Here is a 25,700-nt window from a genome sequence, read left to right on the forward strand (position 1 = left end):
GATGAGCCAGAGATGATTTACGGCGTAGGGACATTTGACCATCACCAATATATTCTACAAAGTAAAACCTGATTTAGCAGGTAAGGGTCAGGTTAGAGAACCTAACGTTTACTGCGTGACGTCATCCCTGTTAGAATTTCCACCAACTAATATTGCGTTTAACTCGGAAAAACTAAAATACGTAAAATAATAAAATACTTAAAGGAAATAAAAATTAGATGGGACCTTAATGTTTGTTTAACACAAAAAGTCAGTGTAAACTAAAGGAATAATTGTTGGTTATGCTATTAATTCATGAATAATAAATATGCAACAAATTTGCAGTGTCATAAAATCCCTGGTAGCATGAGTACAATCACATACACATATACAAGATTGTGCTTATTGGCATTTCACCAAAGTTACTCCGTACACTCGACTACAATCCAGTGTTTGCCTGCTTCAAATAAAACTAAATATATATATATAAAAAAAAAAAAATAGATGGACATACGTTTGGGTAAATAAACAGTTAACACACACCGAAACTAAAAAGCAGGAGATAATGAAATTATATCGCATGTTTTTTTTTTCACAGAACATAAAGAAAAAGCAGGAAGAAAAGGGTAAATTTAGATTATGAAGCTGCGGACTCTCAAGCTCCCTGTAACTTATTCTGCATTCAGGAAAAAGAGGTGACTTCATGCTTGTGTTTCCTTCAGAGGTGAAACCTTAACAATTTGTGTCTCTGTGTCTCCTAAAAACAATGCAGATATGATGTATGACTGGTGGCAAAAGATTAATTCAATTCAACTTTTTTTAAATAGCACAAATTACAACTAAAGTCATCTCATAGCGCTATCAAAATATAAAACCAACAAACTCCACATCACAAGCATTTAGATTAGGAGGTATAGTATTTCCTAGACTGGAACGGAGGAAGTGAGAGCAGAGTTCATGTGGGTGATGATGAAACGTGCTCAAAGCTCAGCTCAGGAGTAGATGGTGATGACCTCACGTCCTCCTCCTCGCACCAGGAGAACACGGTTCAGTCCTTCGGTGAGAACTTCAAGGAACTCCATGTCTGAGAGATGATCCAAGTCAAGGATTGCAGCTCTGTTTACATCTCCTCTTTTCCAGATATTGTCAGTTATCTGGATCAGTAATTCTGATATCATGATCATTTATTCTTCAAAGGATTGGAAGAAATTTCTATCACCATTAATAACCATACAGTAGGTCCAAATGTATGGGCACCTACATTTTTATGTAAAATCGTGATGAAATGCGCAATCCAGATTCAATCTGGATAAAACTCTTTGAGGTGATTGAAGAACCAACCCGACATAACTGAGTCCAATTTCATAAAGATCGGTCATAAGCGAACCGAGATAGAAAGTTGAGAAATTTCGCCGATATTGAGAGATAGGGATTTTTCGTTTTTGGAAACTGATCCCAAATCCGTATATTGATCCGAATCACAGTAAAACCTTCCACGGCATAAGGTCTATCTTTGGCTAAAATTTTGTCAAAATTCGTTAAGGACTTTCAGCGTAATTCTGCTAACACACAAACAAACAAACAAAAAAACGCCAGCGAAAGTATTACGTCATTGGCGGAGGTAATAAAGTATAAAATAAGGACCAGAAAAAATGGAATTGTTGAGGACAATACAAAGCAAACACTAAAGGTCATATTTTCTAAAAGAGTGTGTCTTTCAAACTTGCAAAATAAACATGAGCAGCGTTTGTCATGAAGTGTATCAAAGTATTTAACATCTCGATATTATAAGGTTTATACTCTTTTGAACAAAGGTTAACTGTTTTCAATAGATCACAGTGAAGAGCTTAGAGGCCTTCATTTTTCAATCAGTCTACCATTAAGATATATTTAAACTTGGGGGTCAAAAACCCAGCGCCCTGTGTTACTGATTTATGTCGTCTTTTTCTTCAACTATTTCTAGAGCAAGGTAATTCCATATACGGCATTGAGCAAAGGTTAGAGACATGGCACTAGCTTACTGGGAAATGTTTTCGAGTTGGCAGTTTGCAGAGTTTGCAGAGATTGCAGTATTTGCTATGATCTGACCAGCAGCTCTCAGCAGGTTTTGACACCCTGTTTTTGGCCTCTGATTGTACAAAATGTTCAATACAAAAACTTGGGAGGAAAAGAAGCAAATTGATCATTTTAACACATATAAACTAAAAATGCACCAGACTGTTCTGTGCATTTATTTACAGGGGTAAACACTCAGCTCTAAGAGGAAAAAAGGATACAGTTTTCATTGCCCTCTCGGTCCTTTGGAGGCCCAGGCATGTTGAGCAGGACCAGTTTAGCCTCCTTAGACTTCTTTATGATGACTTCATTCAGCCGCACGGCCGTGTGCATTCGCCGGAGGTCCGTCTGTTTCCTGAGGAAAGAAACGTCCAAGAAAATTCAGCTCACAAAAAACCCCACCACTCATTTTGCCTTTTACAAACTGTGTTACTTACAGGTTCTCCCATTCACTGCAGCAGTTTTGGGGGAGATATAGTAATCATTTAGTTTGATACCAGAAGTTGGAAACATTTTATGGAAAATACATCATGTGGACCAAAAAAATATTTTTTAAATAATTGAGCCATCTGGAAAATAATCTATACATAAAAATTAAGTGAAACTCTAGATTTAGGATGCTCGGGAACCTCCTCTCTCTGTCCTTTTTCTCTCGTTATGTCATGGTGTTGGAGTTTTAATAGCTTGTGATACTTTGATGTTCTCTTTCTACACTAAAAATAGTCCAACTCTCCACTATTTTCCCTCCATCGTCAAGTCTATCAAGTTTAAATCAAAGTAAACTACGATGATCCATTCTTCAAAGCATGCAAACAAAACTGGAATTCAAAGTGTTTTTCTCAGGATTTTCTGTTATCAAGTTCAAAGCTTTGTTTACATTCAACTTTTTTTCTTTTTTGTTTAAATAAAGACATGAATCAATGCACAAACCTTTGTTACTAATCAGTGGGCGTTATGTGTGGGACTGTTGTTCTTTGACTCACGGCTTCATGTTTTTGTTGGCCTCCTGGGTTGTTGCTGACAGGTTCTTCCCTGTCTCTGCACTTTTGATGTTCTTCGCCGCTGTAGCGCCACCTGCAGACACTGTGTGTGACGTGACACCTGTTGGACTGGTTGGTGTGGAGGTGTTCTTACTGTAAGCCACCTGTGAACAAGAGAGCTCTGTATGAAAAAGGTCAACTATAATAGTACATGAAGTTGTAGGCTACATCAGTAATGTGGTTTTTACCTCCTCCTCTGCTATTTTTTCAGCTATGCCGGCTGCCTCTTCAACACTTTGCTGAGCTCGGAGTGTAGATGGAGTTTTACGACGAATTGACCCACGGGATGAATCTGTAATACTCTGGATCTGTGGAAACAAGATTCAAATGATCACCTTATCTGCTATCACACCAGTGAGGACAGGTCCAGACAGGTTCATTCTATTACAAACGAATTTCCTGTTTTAATGGCAGTATTTTAATCAGCTATGGTAATAATGAAAAAAGTCACTTCTCTCTCCATCTCATTCTTGGTCAGATGCATCTGTTTGAGGATCTGAGATCGTTGCTCCATGATCAGTGTTTTACCATAAGTGTACTCTGACATGTCGCTGTCGTGCTGTGAAAACAGAGAACAGAGTCCTGAGATAATAAATATGTCAAGACAGTTGGTTTACCTCCCGAATGACATGTTCACAAAGTTAGAAAGAGCGTATTGATTCCATTTGGCTCATGGCTCCCTGGAACACTTTTCAATGGCTTCAGCAAATGATGCTCAGTAGAGCTGGGACGATGCACTGAGTTCACAATACGATGGTTAATAATGGGCTCACAATAACAATACGTTGCAATATTTTTGGAAAAAGAAAAAAGAAAAAAAGAGAAACTGCAGTTGGAAATGTAACATGATTTAATTTGACATTTACTCTGGACAGGTATGACCTTTTTAACTACTAATTTTTTAACTAATGTAAATAAATAAAAAATAATTAAAAAAAAAAAAAAAAACATTGCAATGTGATGTGTAGGAGATTGTTTGGATTTAAAAAAAAGGATTTGACCCCCCCCAGAGATACCACTCATACCCTTGACAATACATCTTGTGACATTTTAATATCACAATACAGTATATCGTTGCACCTTTAATATTGATCTTCTTAGGCATACAATGAAAAGGTTTTGCAGATGTTCAGATGTAAACACCATCTTGAAATTTGATTGAGTAATATTTCCATACATTATAGTCGACTACATCTGTAACAGATTTAGTCGACTAAAATCTTAATGTCATTTAGTAAACTACATTGTATTTTAGTCAAAAGACTAAAACTAAACCAAAATTTGCTGTAAAAGGTAATACTGCTACTCAGAGTCAGAAATCCCTGATTTGCACTAAACAGATTTCAAACATTTAAAAGTCATTCCGCACCATTTCCACCACTTCCACCACAGCATCAATGCGTAACTGATAGAGGAAGGTGATGAGGCTTTTCTTCATCTGGATACTGTTGTCACACATCTGAGCCACGGTGAAAATGCGCATCTTACATTTTCTCCACACCTGCAGAACAAAACATTGATATTTTTCTTACATCATGCTTGGTGTTCTTTTTATTCAAAAAGCACTTTATCATTTATGATGTTCAAAGTGCAGGAAAATGAGTTTTCGTCCTCCACACCTTGTGTTGGCGTAGCAGGAAGGGCAGGAGCACCAGCATTCCTCCATCATGGACAATCCACCAAACATCTATGTGACCTTCAGTGAAGCGCTCACCATTGGAAGGATAATTGCAGATGTTTTTAGGAACCATGAGGGCCAAACTGGCTATTGTTGTCTCTCTGACCACCTCTGCACACAGAAGAAAGAACACAGAGTGACAAAGGACCTCAGCAAGCTTTAGGAGTTTTACTTCATGAAAAAATGTATATAGTTACATTACACAAGGTGTCCCGCAAGGTTCAGTACTTGGCCCTCTCCTTTTCATGCTTCACATTCTCCCCCTGGGTAATATCATTTATCATCATGGTGACTACTTTCACTGCTATGCCGATGACATCCAGATCTATATTTCCACCAGTTCAACTTACATTGTGACCAACTGCATCGACAATATAAGATCCTGGATGCACGCCAACAACTTCCTTCACCTCAAATATGGCATAGGTCATGACATTGGTCCTAAATTTAAACGCACACGTGGAGGTCGACATGTGTGACAAAATGTGACGAAGTTATTATGAAATACATTTCTGACATTAATTAGTAACAACGTTTTATTATTCAGCTTTAGACCGTCATTTGATTGGTTGTGTATCGCTTTAAGAAGTATACAGCTACGTTTGTATTGCTTTGTGAGTTGTGTTACATTGCGTTGCTTTGTTTTTTGTTATATTATGTTTAATTGCACTTTTCATTAATTTTCTTAGCCAAATGTTACAATATGCTGTGTTTTCCTTCCATTCTCTTGCTCTTTGTTGTGTTACATGGTGTTTGCTGTGTTATATAATGTTGCATTGCATTATATTACTTTTGTTTTATCTTGGTTGTTCACAAGCAGAATTAAAACATTTGAATATGATGTAATGTACATATTCTTTCATGAGCTGAGATGATATGTTATGATATGGTAACATAATCCACAAATCACCGAATCACATTATTCTCTTCTACTGATGAACTTACCGATGAAGTTTCTGAATTGCTGGTGGCACTCCGGCTGTTTCCAGTTGTGAGGCCAGGACACCATCACAGTGTTGTGTTTCAGACCTCCCAGTCCTCCCACCTGGATCAGGTGAGAGGTCCCGTCCCTCAGGTTAGAGGAAATAACCACCTGAGAGAATCCTTTCACCCTCTCTGTTTCCATCAGCTTACGCAAAGACTACAGAAAAACCAAGCAGATGTTTACTAGTTTGTTTACTTCGTTCAAGACATTTTAAAACAAATTTACTCTTCCTTCACATTGAAAAAAAGACTTGAATGAAAAGGAGCAGGGCAAAGTATAACTTATAATATCTGCCCGCTCTATAAAATAAAATAAAAAAAATACATTAAACAAAGGCAAACAACCACAATACAGCTACACTTTTTTTTTTAACATATTAGGTAATTATGATAATTTGATGTGTTCTCAAAGTGTCAGTATTGGTTTAAAAGGGGCAAAAAAAAGGGGGGGGGGGGGGGGGTATTGGGGTAATGTAATTTAGGAACAATTAGTTTAAAATGGCAAATAATGGGCATGACAAAGTGTGAATGGGGTTAAATTGGTCAAACTAAGCATGGCATATGGTGAAAAAAAGTTAAAAGGAACAATAATGGGTCAATATATGTGACATTAGGTGGGAAAAGGGGTGGAAAAGGCTTGATAAATGCCGGAAATGTCTTGAAAGTGGAAAAAATGTTCAGAAAAGGCCTTGAAAAGTGACAGAAACTTCTCTTTTGGAGCAAAAATATAGCAAGAAAAAGTGATGAAAATAGGTTAAAATATGGCAAGTTGGGTGTAGTTGCAGAAAAAGAGTAAAAAGAGCAAAAATTGGCTCCAATTGTTCAAAAAAAATTATTCTTTTTTTTTTTTTTTTTTAAAGGCATGTGTCTCCCGACCCCAAATGGGGTCCTGACCCCAACATTGAGAACCCCTGTTTTAGATAACTAGATGTGCCACTCCTCTTATACCACATTTGTACATTTTAGCAAATATTCTTCTATCATTTAGTATGTCAAAAGCTTTTTGAAGATCTACAAAAACACAGAAAAGGTCATGTTTATTATCAATGGCATTTGAAATTTCCAAGTTGACAACTTTTTAAAATGTTTGTAGGTATCAAATAGTGTCAAGATATAGAAATGTTATTATAATGAGCAGTGCAGTGACCTGATCTGCCCTCTGGGCTTCAGTGTAATTGTCAAGAAAGGTTCCTTGTACAGAAGTGCCGACGATGGTCAGACCCTTCCCTGCTTTCAGCTGGTTGGTGAGCGACAGCAGACGAGGCTGCTCCACATTCTGCTCAGCATCTACGCTCACCAGGACCAGGATCTGAGGTCTGCCAACACATAAAACAGCAGGAGATATTACAGAGAGAACTTTAAAACAATCCTCCCCAAAGCATCCTGCTGATCTGAGCTGACCTCCAGTTCTTGGTGTGAGGCGGACCCTCCTCGAGCCTCATCAGAGCAAAACGAGCAGCGCTGAGAGAAATCCCACGTATTCCATCGCCCCATTCCTTCTCAGCCCTGTGCATTATCAAGTTCATTCACACTTATAAAACAAAGCTATGCAAAAACCCAGAAGCTTTGTGGAGTTAGATGTTGAACAGGGTTGGGGTCAATTATTTTGACAAATAAGCTATCAAAAAATTCTGAAAGTTCCCGAGATTTATGCTTGCACATTTATAATTTGTAACTTTTAACTTTTTGACTTTTTTCTTTCCCATTCATTTAATATCATGTAATTGACCCCAACCTTGATGTTGAAAATACAAATCAAAAGTACCTACCCACAGAACTCGATGTATTTATAGATGCAGGTGGCGATGCCCATGGCCGCTATGGCGTAATACCAGGAGCAGATGAACATGAGCGACAGGCACAGACTCATACCCAGGAAAGACAGAGCCCTGTGAAGGACAGCACGTCACTTGATGTTTGTGTAACAGATTTTTTTTTCTGCTACTCCATCAGCAGCTGTAACACTGTAATGACGCCAGCGTGAACCCCAGATGTTTTGTATTTTGTCTTTAGAAATTGGAGAAAGGCATGCTTGGGTTTCTAACGCTTATTCATTTGAAACATGGCAGAGGCCACTGTTCTAAGCACGAATGCCTGTTGTTGGTGTCTAATGTTGTTCTGCACATACCAGTGGTAGAACTTGAAGCGCGGCCTCCAGTTCGGAGTCCTCAACAAAGTCTGCAGTGCACAGGCGAGATTTACAAACATGTAGCACATCAAGAAGAACCTACACAAAAAGGACAGAAAAAGATGTAAAATGAAGAAGAAGTGACATGAAAATAGAAGAGAAGGCAAACATTTTGTCGTCCTTACATGGAAAGAATTGGAGCAACCGCGTCCAGGGAAGCGATGATGATGCCGATCTCACAGATACCGGCTGTGAGTAGGAGCGCCCACGTAGGCTCCCCATTGGCTTTACCATGACCAAAAACCTGCAACATCAAACACAACCTGAATGACTCAAATTTGAATCAACTAATTTGTGAAACATTGCAAGAATTCATTAGTAGTAATATAGTATATACAGTATTAGTTTGTTCGGATTTATAATCCAGATTGGTCCAGTGTGTAGCCACACTATCCAAGACCAAAAAGCACAGAGACAAAGGGTGTGTTGTAAATGTCATACTAACGTACTACTCATACTAAGCTTAATGTCAAAATTAGTATGTAATGCATTCACATTAGATAGTGTTGCATCTGGTGGTGTGGATGGTGATGACAAAGAAGGTGGTGTAGAAGAAATCTTTGGTACAGCTGAATTGCAAATTGTACGACATTTATTGTACAATCAGAGTCACAACCTGCTGAGAGCTGCTGGCCAGATCATTGCAACCACTGCAATGTCTGCAAACTCTAAAGCATTTCCCAACAAGCTAGTGCCCATATAGACAAGAGAAAGGTCATCCTATCGGGTCATATCTCTAACCTTAGCTCATCACCATATATAGTAGAACACCAACATTATATTCAAACATGATCCACCATCTACACATAGCTCTAATGGGCTGCAATGGGATGATTGTCCAGGGACACAGCTGTGCTGGGTTTTAGGAACTCACTCTAAGAAAAGGAATGATTCCGTCCCTGGAAATGGCCTGTAGGAGGCGTGGAGCTCCAGTCAGACTCTGCAGTCCAGCTCCACAGGTTGAGAAGAAAGAACCAAACACAATGACCCACGGCGACGGCCAAGCCAGCGTACCAAGCACCAGGTTCCCGTTGACGCCTTCACCAAACCTAAAAAAATCAAGAAATGAGGAGGGAACTGTAATATGAGCATGAGTTCTGAAAAAAACCCTTTGATGTCAAATTTATATGAAAAAATTTGGATTAAATAGACATTACGTACTTGTCTCTGAGGACGACTCCTTCTATACAAGCACCAAACAGCACCACGGCGGAGATGTCTGTAAATATACTGTTAAGGAATAGACTGTGGAGGCCTACCAATCCAACTTTTTCACTTCTGATACAATACCAATATTACCGCTTTGAATATTGACCGATACCGATATCAAGCCGACCCAATATCATAATAAATCATTCATACTTTTATTACTTATTTTGCGGTGTGGAATGTTAGAAAAGGATTGTTTAAGCGATTCTACTCAACAGAGAAAAAGAGTCAACAGCAGTAGGTATGAAAAAAACTGACCTATTTATTATAAATCAATGTGTTACATACGTTTTAACCTTAAACAGAAGCATATTCTACAATTGAATAGGATACATTATATTAAAACAAAATAGAACCCCCAGATACATAACCTTAAAACCAACGAAACCAATAAAAACAACGTACTTTTAAAGTACAAAATTACAATTCAAGTTCACTTCAGTTATTTTTTACTTGACAGTATTTAGTTCAGTCAGCTGCTGAATAAAATTGAACACCCAGTATATTTAAAAGGGAAAGTTTTAGTTGTATATTCCTGAAGTAATGGTGTAAAATTAAATAATTTTACATTCCCAGAGCTAAATTAACAAAACATTCAACTGTTTTAAACACTGACATCAGTTTAGATTACAATTAGCTAAATAAAGTGTCAGTCAGTGCTTTTATTACCGACAGTGTTTGATTAACTCAAAGGTTTTATTTATTTTAACTTTTAAATTGAACATGAGCTTCTTCTTTTATGGCTCAGTGAAGGATACACACTATGGACGTTGTGAGGATGGCTGCGATGGTGCCGATGGGAATGGACTTTTGGGCGTCCCGCAGGTCCCCAGAGCGGTTGGAGCCAGCCATGATTCCTGAGAAAGGAGGAATGGTGAGTGGAGGTACGTGTTTAGCTTTAACATTGTTAGAACATTATGCTTTACTGTTTAAAAAGAAAAAAATGTGGATAGTTTATTTTTTAAGTTCTAAAAATATTTAGAAAAACATTCTCTATGAACATTCTAAAAATGTTCTCCAGCTATGCAGTTATAACATTGCTAAAACATTGCTAGTAGACTAGTGGACCCTGTGACCCTGAAAAAGAATAAAGATAAATAAAATAAATGAATGAGTATCTTGTAATGAAACCTAGTTTGATTTTCTTCAAGTTACACCTTAAAACTGGACAAACAAACATAATATACAATATTTCCTCTTTGTCAAGCAGTCTACCGGTAACTAGAATATGTAATGTTTGGCTTTAAGATATTTGTTTAAAATTGAATTGGAATTTTTTTTTGCAACATATACAAATACATGTATTGTAACATATATGCATTATGTAATATATGTACATTGTAATTTTTAAAGTGATACATGATGATCTGTCTAAATATGAATTACAAAACCTATTCAGATTTTAGCCTCAAATTTGTATGTGGGCGTCGCCATTTTGGAGATTTCAGCAAATCAGCAATTGTATTTTAGTCTTTTAATAGTTTATTTATATTTACAGATACATTTTTTTTTCACTTAAATCAAAAACAAACAAAAAAAAGTTTAGTAACATTTTTCTTCTTTTTTTAGAAAAATTATGAAAACCAAAAACAACATTTTCCCAGTATAAAATAAAATCCTTGGAGAGATAAACAATGTTAGTATATGGACAAATCCAAAAGGTATGAACAACTGTTTTTGCCTGTGCGTTCCAGAAAGAGCTGTGATGATAATATACTAGTAAAGACCCTTCATTTGTTTTCTTCCAGAAATATGTTGAACTTCATTTTAAAATGTATTGCCAAGTCAGTTAATGAAAAGGCTGTCAAAACATTGAACCTCTGTAAAATGTATAACCTGTTTGTATGATGTGGATGTTTCCTGGTGTTGAGTTGTTGTTGCTGTTACGTGTATACTGTTCCCTGTATACAGTTTCTACAATGCTGTTGCATTTAAATAAGAAATATCTTTGATAATAGATTAATTAGTTTTGGAGATGTTTAACAGGTGCAAACCTTTTTTCTTCCTTTTTTTCCCCTTTGTCTGCACATGCTGTCAAAGGTCAACACTACAAGAAGTGCAATCTTTTTAAGACAGCAATGCATGTATTAATATTGCAATTAAATAGTGTTACATCTAGGTGGGGGGAAGGGAACAGGGAAGAAGGAGTCAGTTTAGGAAATGGAGAGGGTGGAGAAAAGTGGATTACTTTAGAGTGAGAGTGAGGTGTGAAGTTGTAGTTGTGCATATTGTGCTTATTGTGTTGTGTAATCAAGCCAGTCTGGTGACAGGTGTGAAGCTTAGGTGTAATGGTGGTGGCTGTGGACAGAGGGAAGGAGTGAGTGGTTATACCTAAAACAGGTGTTTGGGATCAACGTGTCTAAGGTTGAGCCCAGTACAAGTTTTATCCCACAGCCCAAGGCGTGCCAGTGCATCGTAGACCAATGTATGTGCAAGAACCGCTACTGCAAACCCAGGCACTACAGCCAGGCCAACAAAGAGAGCGGGGTCAAGGAGCCCCAGGCCACCCCTCCACGGCCGAGCAGCCCCCCAGACGCCCCCAAGATCCCAAGAAAAAAACAAGTGCGAACCTGTGACAGAGGGGAAGTAAATCCCCACCAACAGAGTGAAGAAGCTGGTGATGTCAGCAAGGATGTAGGGGTTGGAGTTGGTAGTAGTACTGTCTGGATCCATGTTAGAGTCAAGTCCGCGTTTCTCCAGGATTACGCCTTTCTCCAGATAGTTTCCGAACAAATTCTCTGTGGAAATATAGAGAAATACCTCTTCAATCAAAGAAGCAAAAGAGGATTTTAGAGACGTATTTTGTTTTGTTCTGAGTGAATAATTACCAGCCAGGATGCCGCTGGCGATGCCTGGTATTCCTTGTATCTCGGTGACGTTATTGTTAATAAAGTATTCATCACATGTGGCGTTGAGGGTGTCAGAGTCACAGAAGGACGTCCACAGTTTGGTTGTCACCGTATTGTTTTCTATCTCAATGACTTTAGCACAAACGTCGTAACTTTTAGAGCTGAGGGTTCGATTTCCCAGGAGACAGACGCTGCAAGAAGTCATGCATCCACAAAAATTACTTTCCCTTCACGTCAACCATACATCTCTGAGATGAAGAAAAGAGTTCACTTACGGAAACACAGGTGGATCAATGGCGGTCTTTATGACTCCAGCGTACACGGCCACAATTGAGAGGATGACACAAGCCAGGAAGACCAAAGCCAGTTTGTTGACGTATTTCACTCCCACAAACACCACAAGCGCCATGAAGCTCAGCACGATGGTGCCGTACACGCGCATGTTGTTGAGTAAAGCCAGCTCAGCCTCTGGACCCTCCAGACCTTCGATTTCAAAAATGGCTGCTTGGGGAACGATATAAATCTGAAAAGGTACAAATAAGACAGGATTGTGAGGAGGGAACAAGTGCAACTTAAGCTTAAGCTTTGTTGACAGTTTGTCACTTTTAGGGCCTGTAGTACGAAGCTGGATTTCCTCTTATTGCGCTAACTGCCAGGATTTATTCTGTGTGTTGTCAATGACGCTGGATAACGTCTTACGCGGCTAAATCACCATGATAACTTAGGCTGAACAGCTAACCTGGTCAGGACCAGGTTTTGTTCTGGCTAGGATGTGAGCAAGTATGAAAGCCCCGCCTCCTGACCAATCAGTTCTCTTGGAAAATTTCCTTCCCAAGAATAGGTAGATCATTCTAAGGATCTGATGTGATGCTGACAGGAGAGAGAAAGTATTTGGGCATCGATGCGATTCTTTCATTTACCCGATGACATCTGTTGGAAAAGTGGTTTCCAAACTTTTCAGAGTCTCAGATATTTAATCTGAAGCCATGTACCACCTACTCCTGCACACTTAAAAAACTTTTGTTTTCTGTTTTTCACAAATTTACAAAAATCTAAATAAAAACTATTTCACATTGTCATTATGTTGTATTTTGTGTAGAATGTTGAGGAAAGAGATTAATTTAATAGGATTTTGAATTAGGGTGAGACATGACAAAATGCGAAAACCGTGAAGCACTTTGAATACTTTCCGGATTCACTGTCGGCACAATGTGCAATTTGTGAAAAGACATGGAGGCTCCTGAGTGCTGGTCAATTCATATTCTAATTTGAAATGTTGTCAGGTGGTTTTTAATATATATTCACGTACCCCCTATGATAATTAGATTTTTAAGATAATACAGGCTGTATAAAATATAAATATTGTCCACCTTATGATGTAGGCTGAGCTGTATGAACGCAGCATCAGAGCCACAGACAAGGTCTGCGCCTTAGTAAAGTGAAACTGATCAGAGTGTCTGTCTTCTCTGATGAATATTGTACAATTTCACTAATTTACAGAAATTTAACAGCCATCAATTCCTGCATTCTTTACGTCCTGCTTATGCTGCAGCAAGAGTATTGTTTTTGGTCTGAATTATAGATTTTAATTCTATTTTAAAGAATTATTTCGGAATTGTGACGTGAGTCTGCAATGCTGCAATCTCTACCCCCGTCACAGGAGCGAGCAAAGTCTCCAGGCTGAAATCACCTCGGTTAAGTGAAAGTGTTTATATCCTGCTTTGTAGTACAGGTGCTCTGTCACAGGGAAAGTTTGATTAAGTGAAGCTTGCTAACGGAGAGATATCCCAGATATACTTATCCAGCTTCGTAGTACAGGCCCTACAAGATACTAAGATTGAGTGTTTATATGATGAATTTTGGGTACATTGTGACAAAATTGAATTAAAGAATGTTTTGATACTGACGCTAGATGCCAAACTGTCAACTCAAGTAAACAACCAAAAATAAAATCGTCGACATCGTCCTTGTCTTACCAGCAGAATCTCGATGCAGCCGAGGATGTACATGGCTCCAGCAAAAGTGGTGCCCAAGTAGAAGCAGATGCCAACGGCGCCGCCAAACTCCGGCCCAAGGGAGCGAGAGATCATGTAATAAGATCCTCCAGCTGAAAGTCACACACACTCAGTAACACAGAGACGCGTATAGGTAAAAGGAGAGTGACGTGTGCTCACCAGGTACGACTCCGTTGGTAGCTATAGCACTCATGGAGATAGCCGTTAGCATGGTCTGAAAATAGAAGATGGTAGAGAATTCACAGAGAATTTAACCAAGCTTTTTTTTTTATTCCTAATGAATAATACAGTCAAGGCGATCACACATCTAAACTGCTCAATGTGACTCAGGTTTAACATCTCTGTAGTCAAGTGAATTGAACTCTGACATCATGTAATCACGTCCTGCTGAGAACGAATGTTAGACTATGTGCAGGAAAGGGATTTTTAAGTCTTTTTGCTGATAAATCATGAAACTCAACATTTAGATGTTTGTAAACCATAAAAAAACAGTTTTCAGGTTCATTTCAAGCTTGTCTGACTTTGACACAAATGGCATGAAGGTGCTTAGATCAGATTAGAACAGTTTAGAAGTGATTAAAGCTCAGAAAAAAAAACCTAAAGCAGGTGTGTCAAAATCATTCTAGCACAGGAGCCAAATACAGAGCAGTTTGATCTCAAGTGGATCGCAGGTTTAAGGCGAGGAAAACAAACAATTGCAGCACGGGGACCCTGTGAGCCCTGCAAATATTTCATTGTATTTGTGTAATTGGAGGGGCTGAGATATTTCTACAACTGACCGAGTTGGTAATTAATACAAAGATTGATGTTTTCCCTGTCATTTTCACTTTCTTCTGGGGGCCGAATGGGATGCTCTAAAGGGCCGGATTTGGCACATGGGCCTTGAGTTTGACAAATGTGGCCTAAAGTTACAACCAACGAATATAGACAATTAAAAAACTCAAGATTAAGTTTGATCACCTGTTATAGCATCACTCACTACAGATTAAATGAAACTCTAAACACAAATTATGTACATTGTTAATATGCAAATGCCTCATTTACAGAACAGCTGATCAGCTGTCATATTCAGTCATTTCAGATGGAAAGAACTGAGGCAACAACAGAAAGTTAAAGGATGAGATTAAATTTACATTTTAAGATTGTACCTCCATCTTTCTGGTTTGGTTTTAGGAGAATTTACCAAAAGCAGTGAAAGACTATCAGCATGGTGAAAACACAGCTTTAACACATTAACACATGCAGGTTTTACTTACGGTCGAACAACACATGAAGACAATAACAAAAGAGCCGAGGACGCCTCCGACCCCGACCATCCACGTCATTCGTAGAAACAAAATTACCCCAAGAATGTTCTGAATACATGGTAAGTAGACTCCCATCAGAGTGCCGAGCTGAGGCGCCTGCAAACAAAGAGCAAAGACAAGGTGAGTTTGAAATTTTACTTTCAGCTAATTGGAATGATCTTAATTTGAAGTTCAGCTTTTAGCTGGAGTGTTAAACATATGGCCCGCAGACCACAACCAACCCAGCAGCGGATGCAAAGTGTTTATACAATAAAACAAACTGCTATTCCTCATTTATGGACAGGGGGTTGCACTGTTTTAGTAAATTACATAAAAAAACACAACATAAAAAGGAGGTGAACAACAGATGGCAGCAAAAGCTCATGAACTCCCTGAGTCTGAAGAGAAGAACTGTCTGTAAAAGGAAATTCTACCTTAATTAATTCAAACTTGTCCTGGATTTACCCTCTGTGATAGTCTTAATATGTCAAATATCTTTTGTGAATAAAGAAACAAAAAAAAACAGTTATAATAATATTAGTAACAATACTAATATCTTTGTATTGACACGTTGTTTAATAGTTAGACAGACTACTATATTAAATTTTTCAGTTCCATACCTTGCTGTGATTAAATGTTTAAAGCCTACCAAGATTCACTGTAATCTTATACTGTATACTTGTTTTCCCTCATGTCTGCATACTTTGTCATAAGTTAATAATACATGTGGTCCAGTCCTTTTGCCACAGATATACTTGTTTTATTCTTGCAAAAACAAAATTATGTTTATTTATTTTTGCCTTATTGTGGGGAAATTAAACCAGACTTTATCAGTGTGAAAGTAATAAAAAAAGGAGGGCTGTGTTACACTTGCATGAGAGGGGGAAATACTGTGCAAGGGAAAAAGAGTTAGGGAGAACGTTGAAAAAAAAATGGTTAAAGCAAAGCCATTTTAGTCGTGCTGCTGATATTATGTAAAGAAGTGGAGTCTGCTGTGCCAGTAGTGACAAAAGATAATAAGTAGCAAATATCCTACTGCTCAGACATAATGAGATAAAGGTGAACAGAGGGAGTGAGTGTGCTCTCATAGGTGTGACACAGTCATGTCTAAGCTGTGCCAATGTAAGTTGTCCTGAAGCTTCAAACAAGCCCGTGCACCCACAATAGCCGCTACTGAAAGCCATCGCATTGACCCGTACCAAAAGCCTCCCACATGTGCTTCTACATGACTATTTTGTTAGTTTGTTTGTCTGTCATTTTGTGTGATTTAGTTTACAGTTTGTGTGTCTTTGGAGCTATTCTGTCATGTGTTTTTGTAGTCATTTTGCTTGTTTAAGTAGTTGTTGTGTCTGTCTTTGTTGTCATTTTGTGTTTTATGAGTCATTTTGTGTATTTTTTTTTATTTTTTTGTATGGTTTTGTGTACTTTGTGCATTTTGCTGTCAATTTGTGTGTTTTGGGAGTTGTTCTGTGTTATATGTCGGGCGTTATATTCCTTCCAACTTCTTGAAATATAATTTTTTGGGTTTAGGGGGGTTTAGGGGGCCCCCGGGTCGTTAGCTGCCCATGTCTGCCTTCGGCCATGAAAGATTCTATTAAATTTGGGAGGGGATCTGCATCAACATAATGATTCTGGGTAATTTTGAAAAATGAAAAATATCCCTCTCTCATTATTGGCGAAATTTCAAAAATTCATATCTTGGTTTGTAATTGAACAATCTTCATGAAATTCTTCCAGATTGTGCATTTCATTTGGATTTTGTTGTATAATTTTGACCTATCGTATGGTTTTTATTGCTGATGGAAATTTCCTTCAAGCCTTAAAAGTGTGAATGACCATGATACCATAATCAGGATCACCGATCCAGATCATTGCTAATATCTTGCAAAGAAGATTTTTGGCGCTTAACGGAGGTTTGTGCTCTCTGAGAAGCACCTGTTATACTTACTTTTGTAAATAAATTTCATATTGTTCATATTAAGCAGTGGCTCAGTCCGTAGGGACATAGGTTGGGAACCAGTTCAATTCCCAGTGCCTATACCAAAAAAAACTTGTTCTAGTTACAGAAGAGGTGCCAGGGCACTTCTCGAGCACTGCCGAGGTGCCCTTGAGCAAGGTACCGAACCCGAACACTGCTCCATTCATTGTAAAGCGACTTTGAGTACCCAGGAAAGAGCTATGTAAACTTGATGTATAATAATATAAATAATGCTCATGAAAAAAGCTCCGACACTGCAAACACAGACCTGAGCCATTGTTTTAAGAATGCCCTCTTATATGCAATAAAACAAAGGTGTTAGGTTTACAGGAGAATATACCATGACTTAAATAAGTATGAAGTATGAATTAAACTAAAAATGAGTGTGAAGGTGGTACATCTGGTAATCAGCCCTCTGCAAAGATAAAGGTTGTTCTGTGGTTGTCAAGTAGGAAAATAATCCTGATTTCTGACTTGCGGCAGGTATTTGTTTAGTTTTATGTTTTCTGAAGACACACACACACAGGTTTCTATTTATACATGATTAAAACCGTCTGAAGAAATCAGACGTTTTGGACTCATGCTGATTGCAGATGTGGCCTCGGGTTTGATTTGGAGCTGAATGTTGAAAGTGACTGTGGTGTCTGTTAGCTCAATGATGCTAGCATAGCGAGCTCGTTGGCGTGATTCAAGGAGAAAGTCTTTGTGTTGTACAGATGCTTCCTACATGTGCTCGCTGATAAACTCGACTCTTCCATTGACTTTGAATGGTCAGAAGATAAGGGGAAAAAAAGGAAAATAGGAGGTTCAAAGGATTTAAAGGATCTAAGGATCAGCAATCTTGTTCAGAAACACTTCTTGTTATTTTTGGGTGAAATGTTTGTTTGAAAGGTTTGGTGCTGGGACGTGGGTGGGGGTTTAGGGTTGATGTTGGTGGTGGGGTGCGCTGGGTCCTTGGCTCCCTAAAACTGGTATTTGAGATTAATGTGTCTACGGTTAAGCCCAGTACAAGTTTATCCCACAGCCCAAAACATGCCAGTCCGTCCATGACCAAAGTTTGTGCAAGATCCACTTCTGCGACCCCAGGTGCCCCCCCCCCCCGGGCCCAAAGAAGCCGCCAGGCCAGCAGAAAAAGTGAGGGCCAAGGAGCCCCGGGCCACCCCCCCACGACCGAGCACCCCCCAGACACCGCAGAGATCACAGGCTGAGAGGCAGCCCCCACACACACACCCGCGAAAGCCCCAAGGTGCTGAGGGCCCAGCGCACCCTGCCTCCGACCCCAATCTCAGCACACGCCACCCGCCCCAGATGACCCCCGATCCCCAATGGAGAACCACTTACCAATCCCCTGTGTGAATGTGTGTTTAGAAAATGCAAAATTCTCACAAAGTCCTTCAATTTTCTTCAGTCTTTACATAATAATTCCCTTAATTAAATGGAAATTGGTCACAAAATCTAGGAAATTAAAGTGAATATCCTCTCCACTTATTGCTTGGATAAGGTCGGTTTCTTACATATTTTATAATTTATGTATATTTAGAAATGTAAACTAGGGCACATTAATGTTGAAATTGCCCATTTTACTGCTTAAAATCTGTGGCCCACTTTAGATCAAACTCCTCCCATTTGGACCCTGAACTAAAATGACTCATAACTTAGGCGTTAACTTTGATACTGACTTATCCTTTAACTCTCATATTAAGCAATACTTAAGAACAGCCTTCTTCCAGGAATATCTTGGCCCAGAGTGATGCTGAAAAACTAATACATGCATTTGTTACATCTAGACTAGATTATTGTAACTCTCTACTGTCAGGATGTCCCAGTAACTCACTAAAAAGTCTATTCAGAATGCTGCAGCCAGGTTATTAGCAGGTACAAGCAGGAGAGAGCATATCTCTCTAGTATTGGCTTCCATTCATTGGCTTCCTGTAAAATCTAGAATAGAGTTTAAAATCATCCTGTTAGCATACAAAGCTCTACATAGTCAAGCTCCTGTATATCATAAAGACTTGTTAGTGCCCTATCGTCCGGGCAGAACACTCCTTTCTCAATTTGCTGGTCTAATAGAAGTTCCAAACGTGTCTAGAAGTAGAACAGGAGGCAGAGCGTTTAGCTACCAGGCTCCTCGCCTTTGGAGCCAGCTCTCAGTCTTAGTACGGGAGGCTACTACTCTCTCCACCTTTAAGGCTAAACTTAAAACCTACTTATTCGCTAAAGCATATACTGTGTAACAGCGTTAACTTGATCAATAGAGCAGACATGGTCTCCTCTGTAATGGCCGCATCTACAAACCATGGCGATGCCGCTAACTTAACCACTAGGAACAAAGCCCTAAACCGTGCAGCAGACCTGCTAATAGGGTATCATGTTTTTCTGCAGTCTGTGCCTTCTCCTCGCTCTTTTCTGTTTCAGGTGTCTTGAAGCTGGAGCTGATAGTTCCTGACCGGTGGTTCACGGTTCAACTAGTCTGGGACACTCTGATGTTTTATCTAATAATAATAATAATAACAATAACAATGCATCAATTTTATATAGCGCTTTTTTGGACACTCAAAGACGCTTTACAGAATTAAGGGATTATTCTTTCACTCCACACTTAGTCGAAGCAGATGGCTGCCAACTCTGATCCTGGTTCTGCTGGAGATTTCTACCCATTGTTTCTTTCCCCCGTCATTAAATGCTTGTTCATGTGGATTTTGTTGGGTTTTTTCCTTCTTATTACAAATTTTATTATTTGATAGCGCTTTGAGATTACTTTTGTTGTAACTTGCACTATATAAATAAAGTTGAATTTATTTGTGCTTTAAAGTAAGCTTGCAGTGATCCTTCAGGTCAAGGGTTTGTTATCACTGATAGAGACTAAATGGCTGTCCCAGGTTTATGTTGGTGCATGTCGTATAGGATTCATTCCCATGCTGTACTATACCTTGACAGGTTTCTTGGACGGCGGCCGTGTCCCGTCCTCGTTGTTCTCGGCCTCTTCGTGCTCTTTGCTGCCCGTGGGCAGGTTGGAGTAGTTTGCCAATGTGCTGAGCAGAGACGACACCATCGGACTGGTATCCATCTCCTCCTGCAGCCGGAACACATAGATCAATTATAAATGAAAATATTTAAACACCAGGATGTCAATCATTAATCAAGGAAAGGTCGTCACCTCAAACAGAGCCATGTTATTGCCGTCATACTGCAGGTTCTTTTCCACGTCAAGGTCTGCACTGCTGTTGATGAAAGGACTGCTTTCTTTAGGGTTTCCATCATCTGAAAGATAGAAAACCAGCAGTTTGACATGCTGTGTATATACAAATGTAGAAAAGTATGGTTGGCTTTGGTTTTGTTTTGGAATAAAGTGTTTTTTAGTCCATGCATAGTAAAGGGCTCTCTATAAGGGCAGTTTTCTAGCAAAGAAGAGACTAAACATGCTGTACATGTTTCTCCTACCCTGCTTCCTAGGGTAGGAGTAATTAAAATACAGACAGATGAAACAGTGTTTTTATGACAGGAAAATCTCTAATCAAAATACTACTAGGGATGTCCCAATACAACTTTTTCATTTCCAATATGATACCAATATTGCTGCCTTGCGTATCAGCTGATACTGATATTGATCCGATATCAGCATGAATCATACATACTTTTATTACTTTTTATTTTTCTTTAATGAAAAAATAATAATTACTTATTTTGTATCGTGTCATGGGCTGAAAAGGTTGTGAACCCCTGCTCTATGGTCTCTAAATAGAGCGCAAACTCACACACATGACAGCGCCACTGCCGCCTACAGTAGTAGATGTGCAATTACACTTTAGTACAGCAAAAAAAAAAGCATGTTCCCCAGGGTCACACAGTCAAAACAGTATGATCTCCACAAAATATTTAACTGTTTTTTTTCAAGAAAGAAAATGTTTAACATTAAAACCAGAGTGAAAAACATTTCAAATGATAATTTATAACATTGGTAAAGTCTCTTACCGGTAACAGCCATTTTATCATTTATCAATTTAAAATTTTAAAATACACAAATATTGTTTGTTTAACTTCTATATACTCAGATCGGTAAGAGAGCTATTCTGAAGTTATCGTTGTGTCTTTTTTCCTTCCATTTTGCAGCCTCATCATATTTGATAATGATTTCATCAAACTGTTTCCTGTATTGTACATGCATACATTCACTGTTGATAAATGAAGTAAATATACTATTACGGACTATAAGCAACAACAGGTTTTGCGATGCCACGCTCAGGAGATATGTCTTTGCTCCTAATGCTAATGCTAATGCTAATGCTAATGCTAATGCTAATGCTGATGCTAATTGAGGTTTCATGTAGTTCCAGTGTGGTCTGCCACTACAGAGTCTGCAACTCTCTTGTAGTTGAAGCTATCCTCAGCTTTGGGGTTAACTCCCTTGCTTCACAGCAGTCATTGAGTATGATATGGGACTCCGGTTTATTCAACAACTGCAACGTTTATTTTGCCAATCACTAAAAATGGCATACAGCTTATAATTGATCTACTTCGGTCACACTTCGGTCCCTCACTCAGGTTGAGCGACCAGCACATTCATTCGGAGTTAAAGGGCAACGCATCCACACACACACACTGACAACAAATGTTATGTTCAGGTCCTGCATGGAAATTCTTCAACTCTTCCACTCCCTCACAGTCACAAGGCTGTGTTTAGGTCCCGAAACATCATACCGTTTGATTTTCCGTGAGTCTGTATCAGGTAGTACCGAAGGAATTTGTTCGGTACCTAAAAAAAACAACGTGAATTCATATGATCAACCCAAATTTCATGATCGTGAAAAGTCTATACGCTACCATGGCATCTATCGGATGCCTTTAATCTCATCAAACCAGTGTGAATTATGTAAATGAAGCACCTCCTTGAGTAATCACTACGTTCAGTGTTACCGCCCCAACGTCACTTTTGACAGTAACTAGTACTGTAACGCAATATATTTCTAAAGAAATAACGCCGTTACCGTTAGAATATGGTCTTTTGTCCGTTACTTTGCTAGCTGCAGTGTACTTCCTGTTTACAGTGGCGCTACATATTTTCGCGGGATGCCGTGCCAAACACGGTAAAACAGTAGAAGAAGAAGCATTGTCAGCGTGTCTCTGTTTACATCACGTGCGGCAATCATGGCGAGTCAAGGACGAGCTTCTCAGAGTGGAAATACGTGCATTATTTTTGTCTCCAAAAGATGCATCAGTGAAGCTAAGCTAACATTGTGGCTGGATTTTAACGGACTGTGACTGTTATCCAGGGACAGGTCAGCCAAACTACTGCATGGTATGTTGTTGTAAATAAGAAGCATGTCGCTGCTGCTGAGTCACCGCTAACAGCAGCTCATTAGCCTGATATGTTTAGCATTGTGTAGCTGAGGAAAAAAAACAAAAATGCTGCAAATTTGTTTTTCCACATTAATTTTCAACAGCAGAATGTGCACCTGGAATATGCACAGTTTACTTTACATTATTGTGCTAAGGCTGAAAAATTACTGTCTTCATTTTGGAGCGGCTGTTTTGTGCTTTATATGCACATCATTTATGGTTGTTTTATAGCAGTTGATCAATAGTGAATTATATTATTACAGCATTAATATGAAGCTGTATGGACACGAATGACCCAAAATAAATAACACATTCTTTAATTTTAAGTAACTCAAATGTTACTTTTTCCAGTAACGCATTACTTTTTGGGGTAAGTAATCAAAATAGTAACTGAGTTACTTTGTGAATGAAGTAACTGGTAACGGTAACTAGTTACTTTTTTTTGGTAACTATCACAACACTGACTACGTCACAATTTATCAAACATGTCGACCTCCACAAGTGTGAGTTTAAAGTACTTTTTATTGAATATGCAGCTTCTACATCACTTCACATTTGTATTAGGAAAGGTCACATAGAACACCCGACAATGACAAAATAAATGAAAGTGCTCGTGCAGCGCAGACTTTCGAAAATGGCCAATTTCGTTCTTAACCGTTTCCATCGCTGACAAAATTTGTCATAATCATAGTTACTGGATCTACGGATGTCAGTTAGATAAAATACAGCTAAATGGGGTTTTCCATGTCAAAATTGGTAAACTTCAACCTGCTGCCAAATCCACATTCTGGATCGGATCCGTACGGTACTCAACATTTTGATAGCGGTCACAACTCGACATCAATCCACCAAATTTGAATGAAATCAAAATCTATTTAAACTCTATAGGAATATTCCAAAGTCGTAAATGGGCTGTCCAATGTTAATTTCCAAACATCAATGAGTCAGCAATCTGGATCAGATACGGATCCTGTTTGGTCAGATGCTACATGTCATAGCCTTACATCATCCTGCTAAATCTTGAACAAATCGATGAAAATCTGATGGAAATATGAGTGTTGGAAATTTTGCCCTTTGTTAAAGTTAGGGAATTTTGCAATTTTTCATATTTTTTTGTGACCTTGGTCTTCAACCTACCTTCACCAAAATTGAATGCTCTCATCTGTGCCCAAAAAAACAATTCACAGAAAAAAAATTGAAGTGGATTTGTCAAAAATTGAGGACACTATTGTGTACACAAACAGACAAACAAACAAACAAGCATGACCATCAAAGCATTTAGAACTGGTATGAAATGTCATTCTTCTAGTAGTGCTGGTTGCTTTTTTTTATTTTAGTCACCATTCTTCTTACTTTTGAACATTGTGATTACTAAAGAAATGGAAATGTCTTGTTATTAGTTCTCTCGCAGCAGGAAACACTTTAAACCCTGCTGGGTTTCGGCCTCTCGAGCCTCACAGAGTTTCTCCAAAACATTTTAAAGTTAGTCACGCAACAGAAATTTTATTTCACTGCCAGAAAAACAGCAGTGGTACATCTCTACAGGCTGCCCTGAGTTAGTGCCCAGAGAGGTGCAAACTGTGTACTATGTAGTGTTGTAGAACAAACATCACTCATTACATTCCTGCAGATGAAAAGCTGAACTCTCATTTCCTTTGTTACACTTTTTCCTCCTGAAGTCAACAAGTCATTCATTTGCAAGCTGCAGCAAATTACTTTTGTGACTAGAGATTCCCCATCCTCTTCATTTAGTCTGCGTGTGACCTTAGAGCAGAGGTCAGAGGTCAAATATCTGCTGATGATCCATCCCACTGTGATTGCGCAACCCATCAGTCCTCAGTGATTTGTTCAGCTATTGTGTTCACTAAAGTATCTGATTACATTACTGCTGTGCTGCATGCTGTCACCCTTCCATTTTCCGTTTCAAAATTTCCTTAATTCAGTTTCAAAGTTTACCCTTTTTTCTGTTATTCCACTGTTTTCATTTCATTAGCTTTTCATAAATTAGATTTCATTACTGGCTATAACCCTCTTTTTGTTTTAAATCGAGCCAAAAATGCTCAATACGGTTCGTTGAGGTAGCCATTGTTATGTATTTCCTGTTTTTTCGCTACAGTAGTGCGCCAAAAGCAGATGCTAAAGTCACGCTAGATTACGTAGCGTGAGATTTGACATGCCAGTTCGTTTTTGCTACACATGCTAAAGAGATAAATCTGATGTCATAAGAAAGATAATAAACATTTAAAACAAAGACTGATTCCGACGTTGACCAATATTACATTTAATAGCAAATGTCAGCCAAAAATATTGCCCATCTCTGGCAAAAAATTTAAATATCATATTTAGCTAGAGAATGCATGGTTGATTACTTTTGTATTATTCATTGTTTTTACAAGAATCATTTTCAGTTTAAATCTCTCCTCTCCCTTTAGCATCAAATACGTCAAAACAGACAAATATTAAAATTAAAATGTATTCTAACTAGTGCTGTCAACAGATTAAAAATAATTTGCCATTAATGAATTATGCTCTGTGATTAATTAATCTAATAATCTCTTTTTTATACTCACCTAAAAATTGCTGAGAAAACTTGAGATATTTAATTTAAATTACATTATTGTGGCAGATTGAAACATTAATATATAGCAAAGTGGACTAATAAAGTCATTTATTATTTTTAACAGACGTGGAACATTTCCATTCTTCTGTATGTGAGACTATAAAGGGCTGCTGACACCTTTAGTTTAGACCATCAGGGGAAAATTGATCTCCAAATATTAGAAAACAGAAATGAAATAAAACATCAGGTTCAAATGTAGTGCTCTAAGTTAGCACATTATAAACAGTAAGAATCATTTTCTGATCAACACAGTTATTGAACATCAAACTTGTTGCTTGTTATTAATAAAATAAATAAAACAGACCCATCAATCACAGTGCTGTAAATTAACACATCAAAATTAACATTGTTCATCACAAAGCACTGTAATAACATCAAGTAATCCCTTCTTGTAGTAGTAGCCCACATCCTCTACCAAGAGTGGCTGACTGTCCACTACAATCATTTATTTACTCACTTTGTTCAGTTGTCACTCATGGATT

At 38.4% G+C, this 25,700-nt stretch overlaps 1 protein-coding gene across 1 annotated transcript; it reads right to left on the bottom strand.

Annotated features, from left to right (window-relative positions):
- Positions 1-941: 941 nt before the first annotated feature.
- Positions 942-20,466, bottom strand: slc12a5b (solute carrier family 12 member 5b). Its single transcript, XM_028453721.1, has 24 exons — positions 20,419-20,466; positions 20,191-20,334; positions 15,254-15,400; positions 14,157-14,211; positions 13,959-14,089; positions 12,258-12,505; positions 11,962-12,173; positions 11,704-11,871; positions 9,892-9,990; positions 9,086-9,143; positions 8,799-8,973; positions 8,050-8,168; positions 7,865-7,963; positions 7,506-7,625; positions 7,138-7,242; positions 6,884-7,052; positions 5,698-5,893; positions 4,694-4,863; positions 4,444-4,575; positions 3,526-3,633; positions 3,263-3,382; positions 3,018-3,178; positions 2,256-2,389; positions 942-1,063 (listed from the first exon to the last, which is right to left on the bottom strand). The coding sequence occupies exons 1-24, from the start codon at positions 20,431-20,433 to the stop codon at positions 972-974; spliced, it is 3,177 nt and encodes a 1,058-aa protein (XP_028309522.1). The 5' UTR covers positions 20,434-20,466; the 3' UTR covers positions 942-971.
- Between the last annotated feature and the right edge of the window lie 5,234 nt (positions 20,467-25,700).

Source organism: Gouania willdenowi, chromosome 7, assembly GCF_900634775.1.
Source record: "Gouania willdenowi chromosome 7, fGouWil2.1, whole genome shotgun sequence".
NCBI lineage: Eukaryota > Metazoa > Chordata > Actinopteri > Blenniiformes > Gobiesocidae > Gouania > Gouania willdenowi.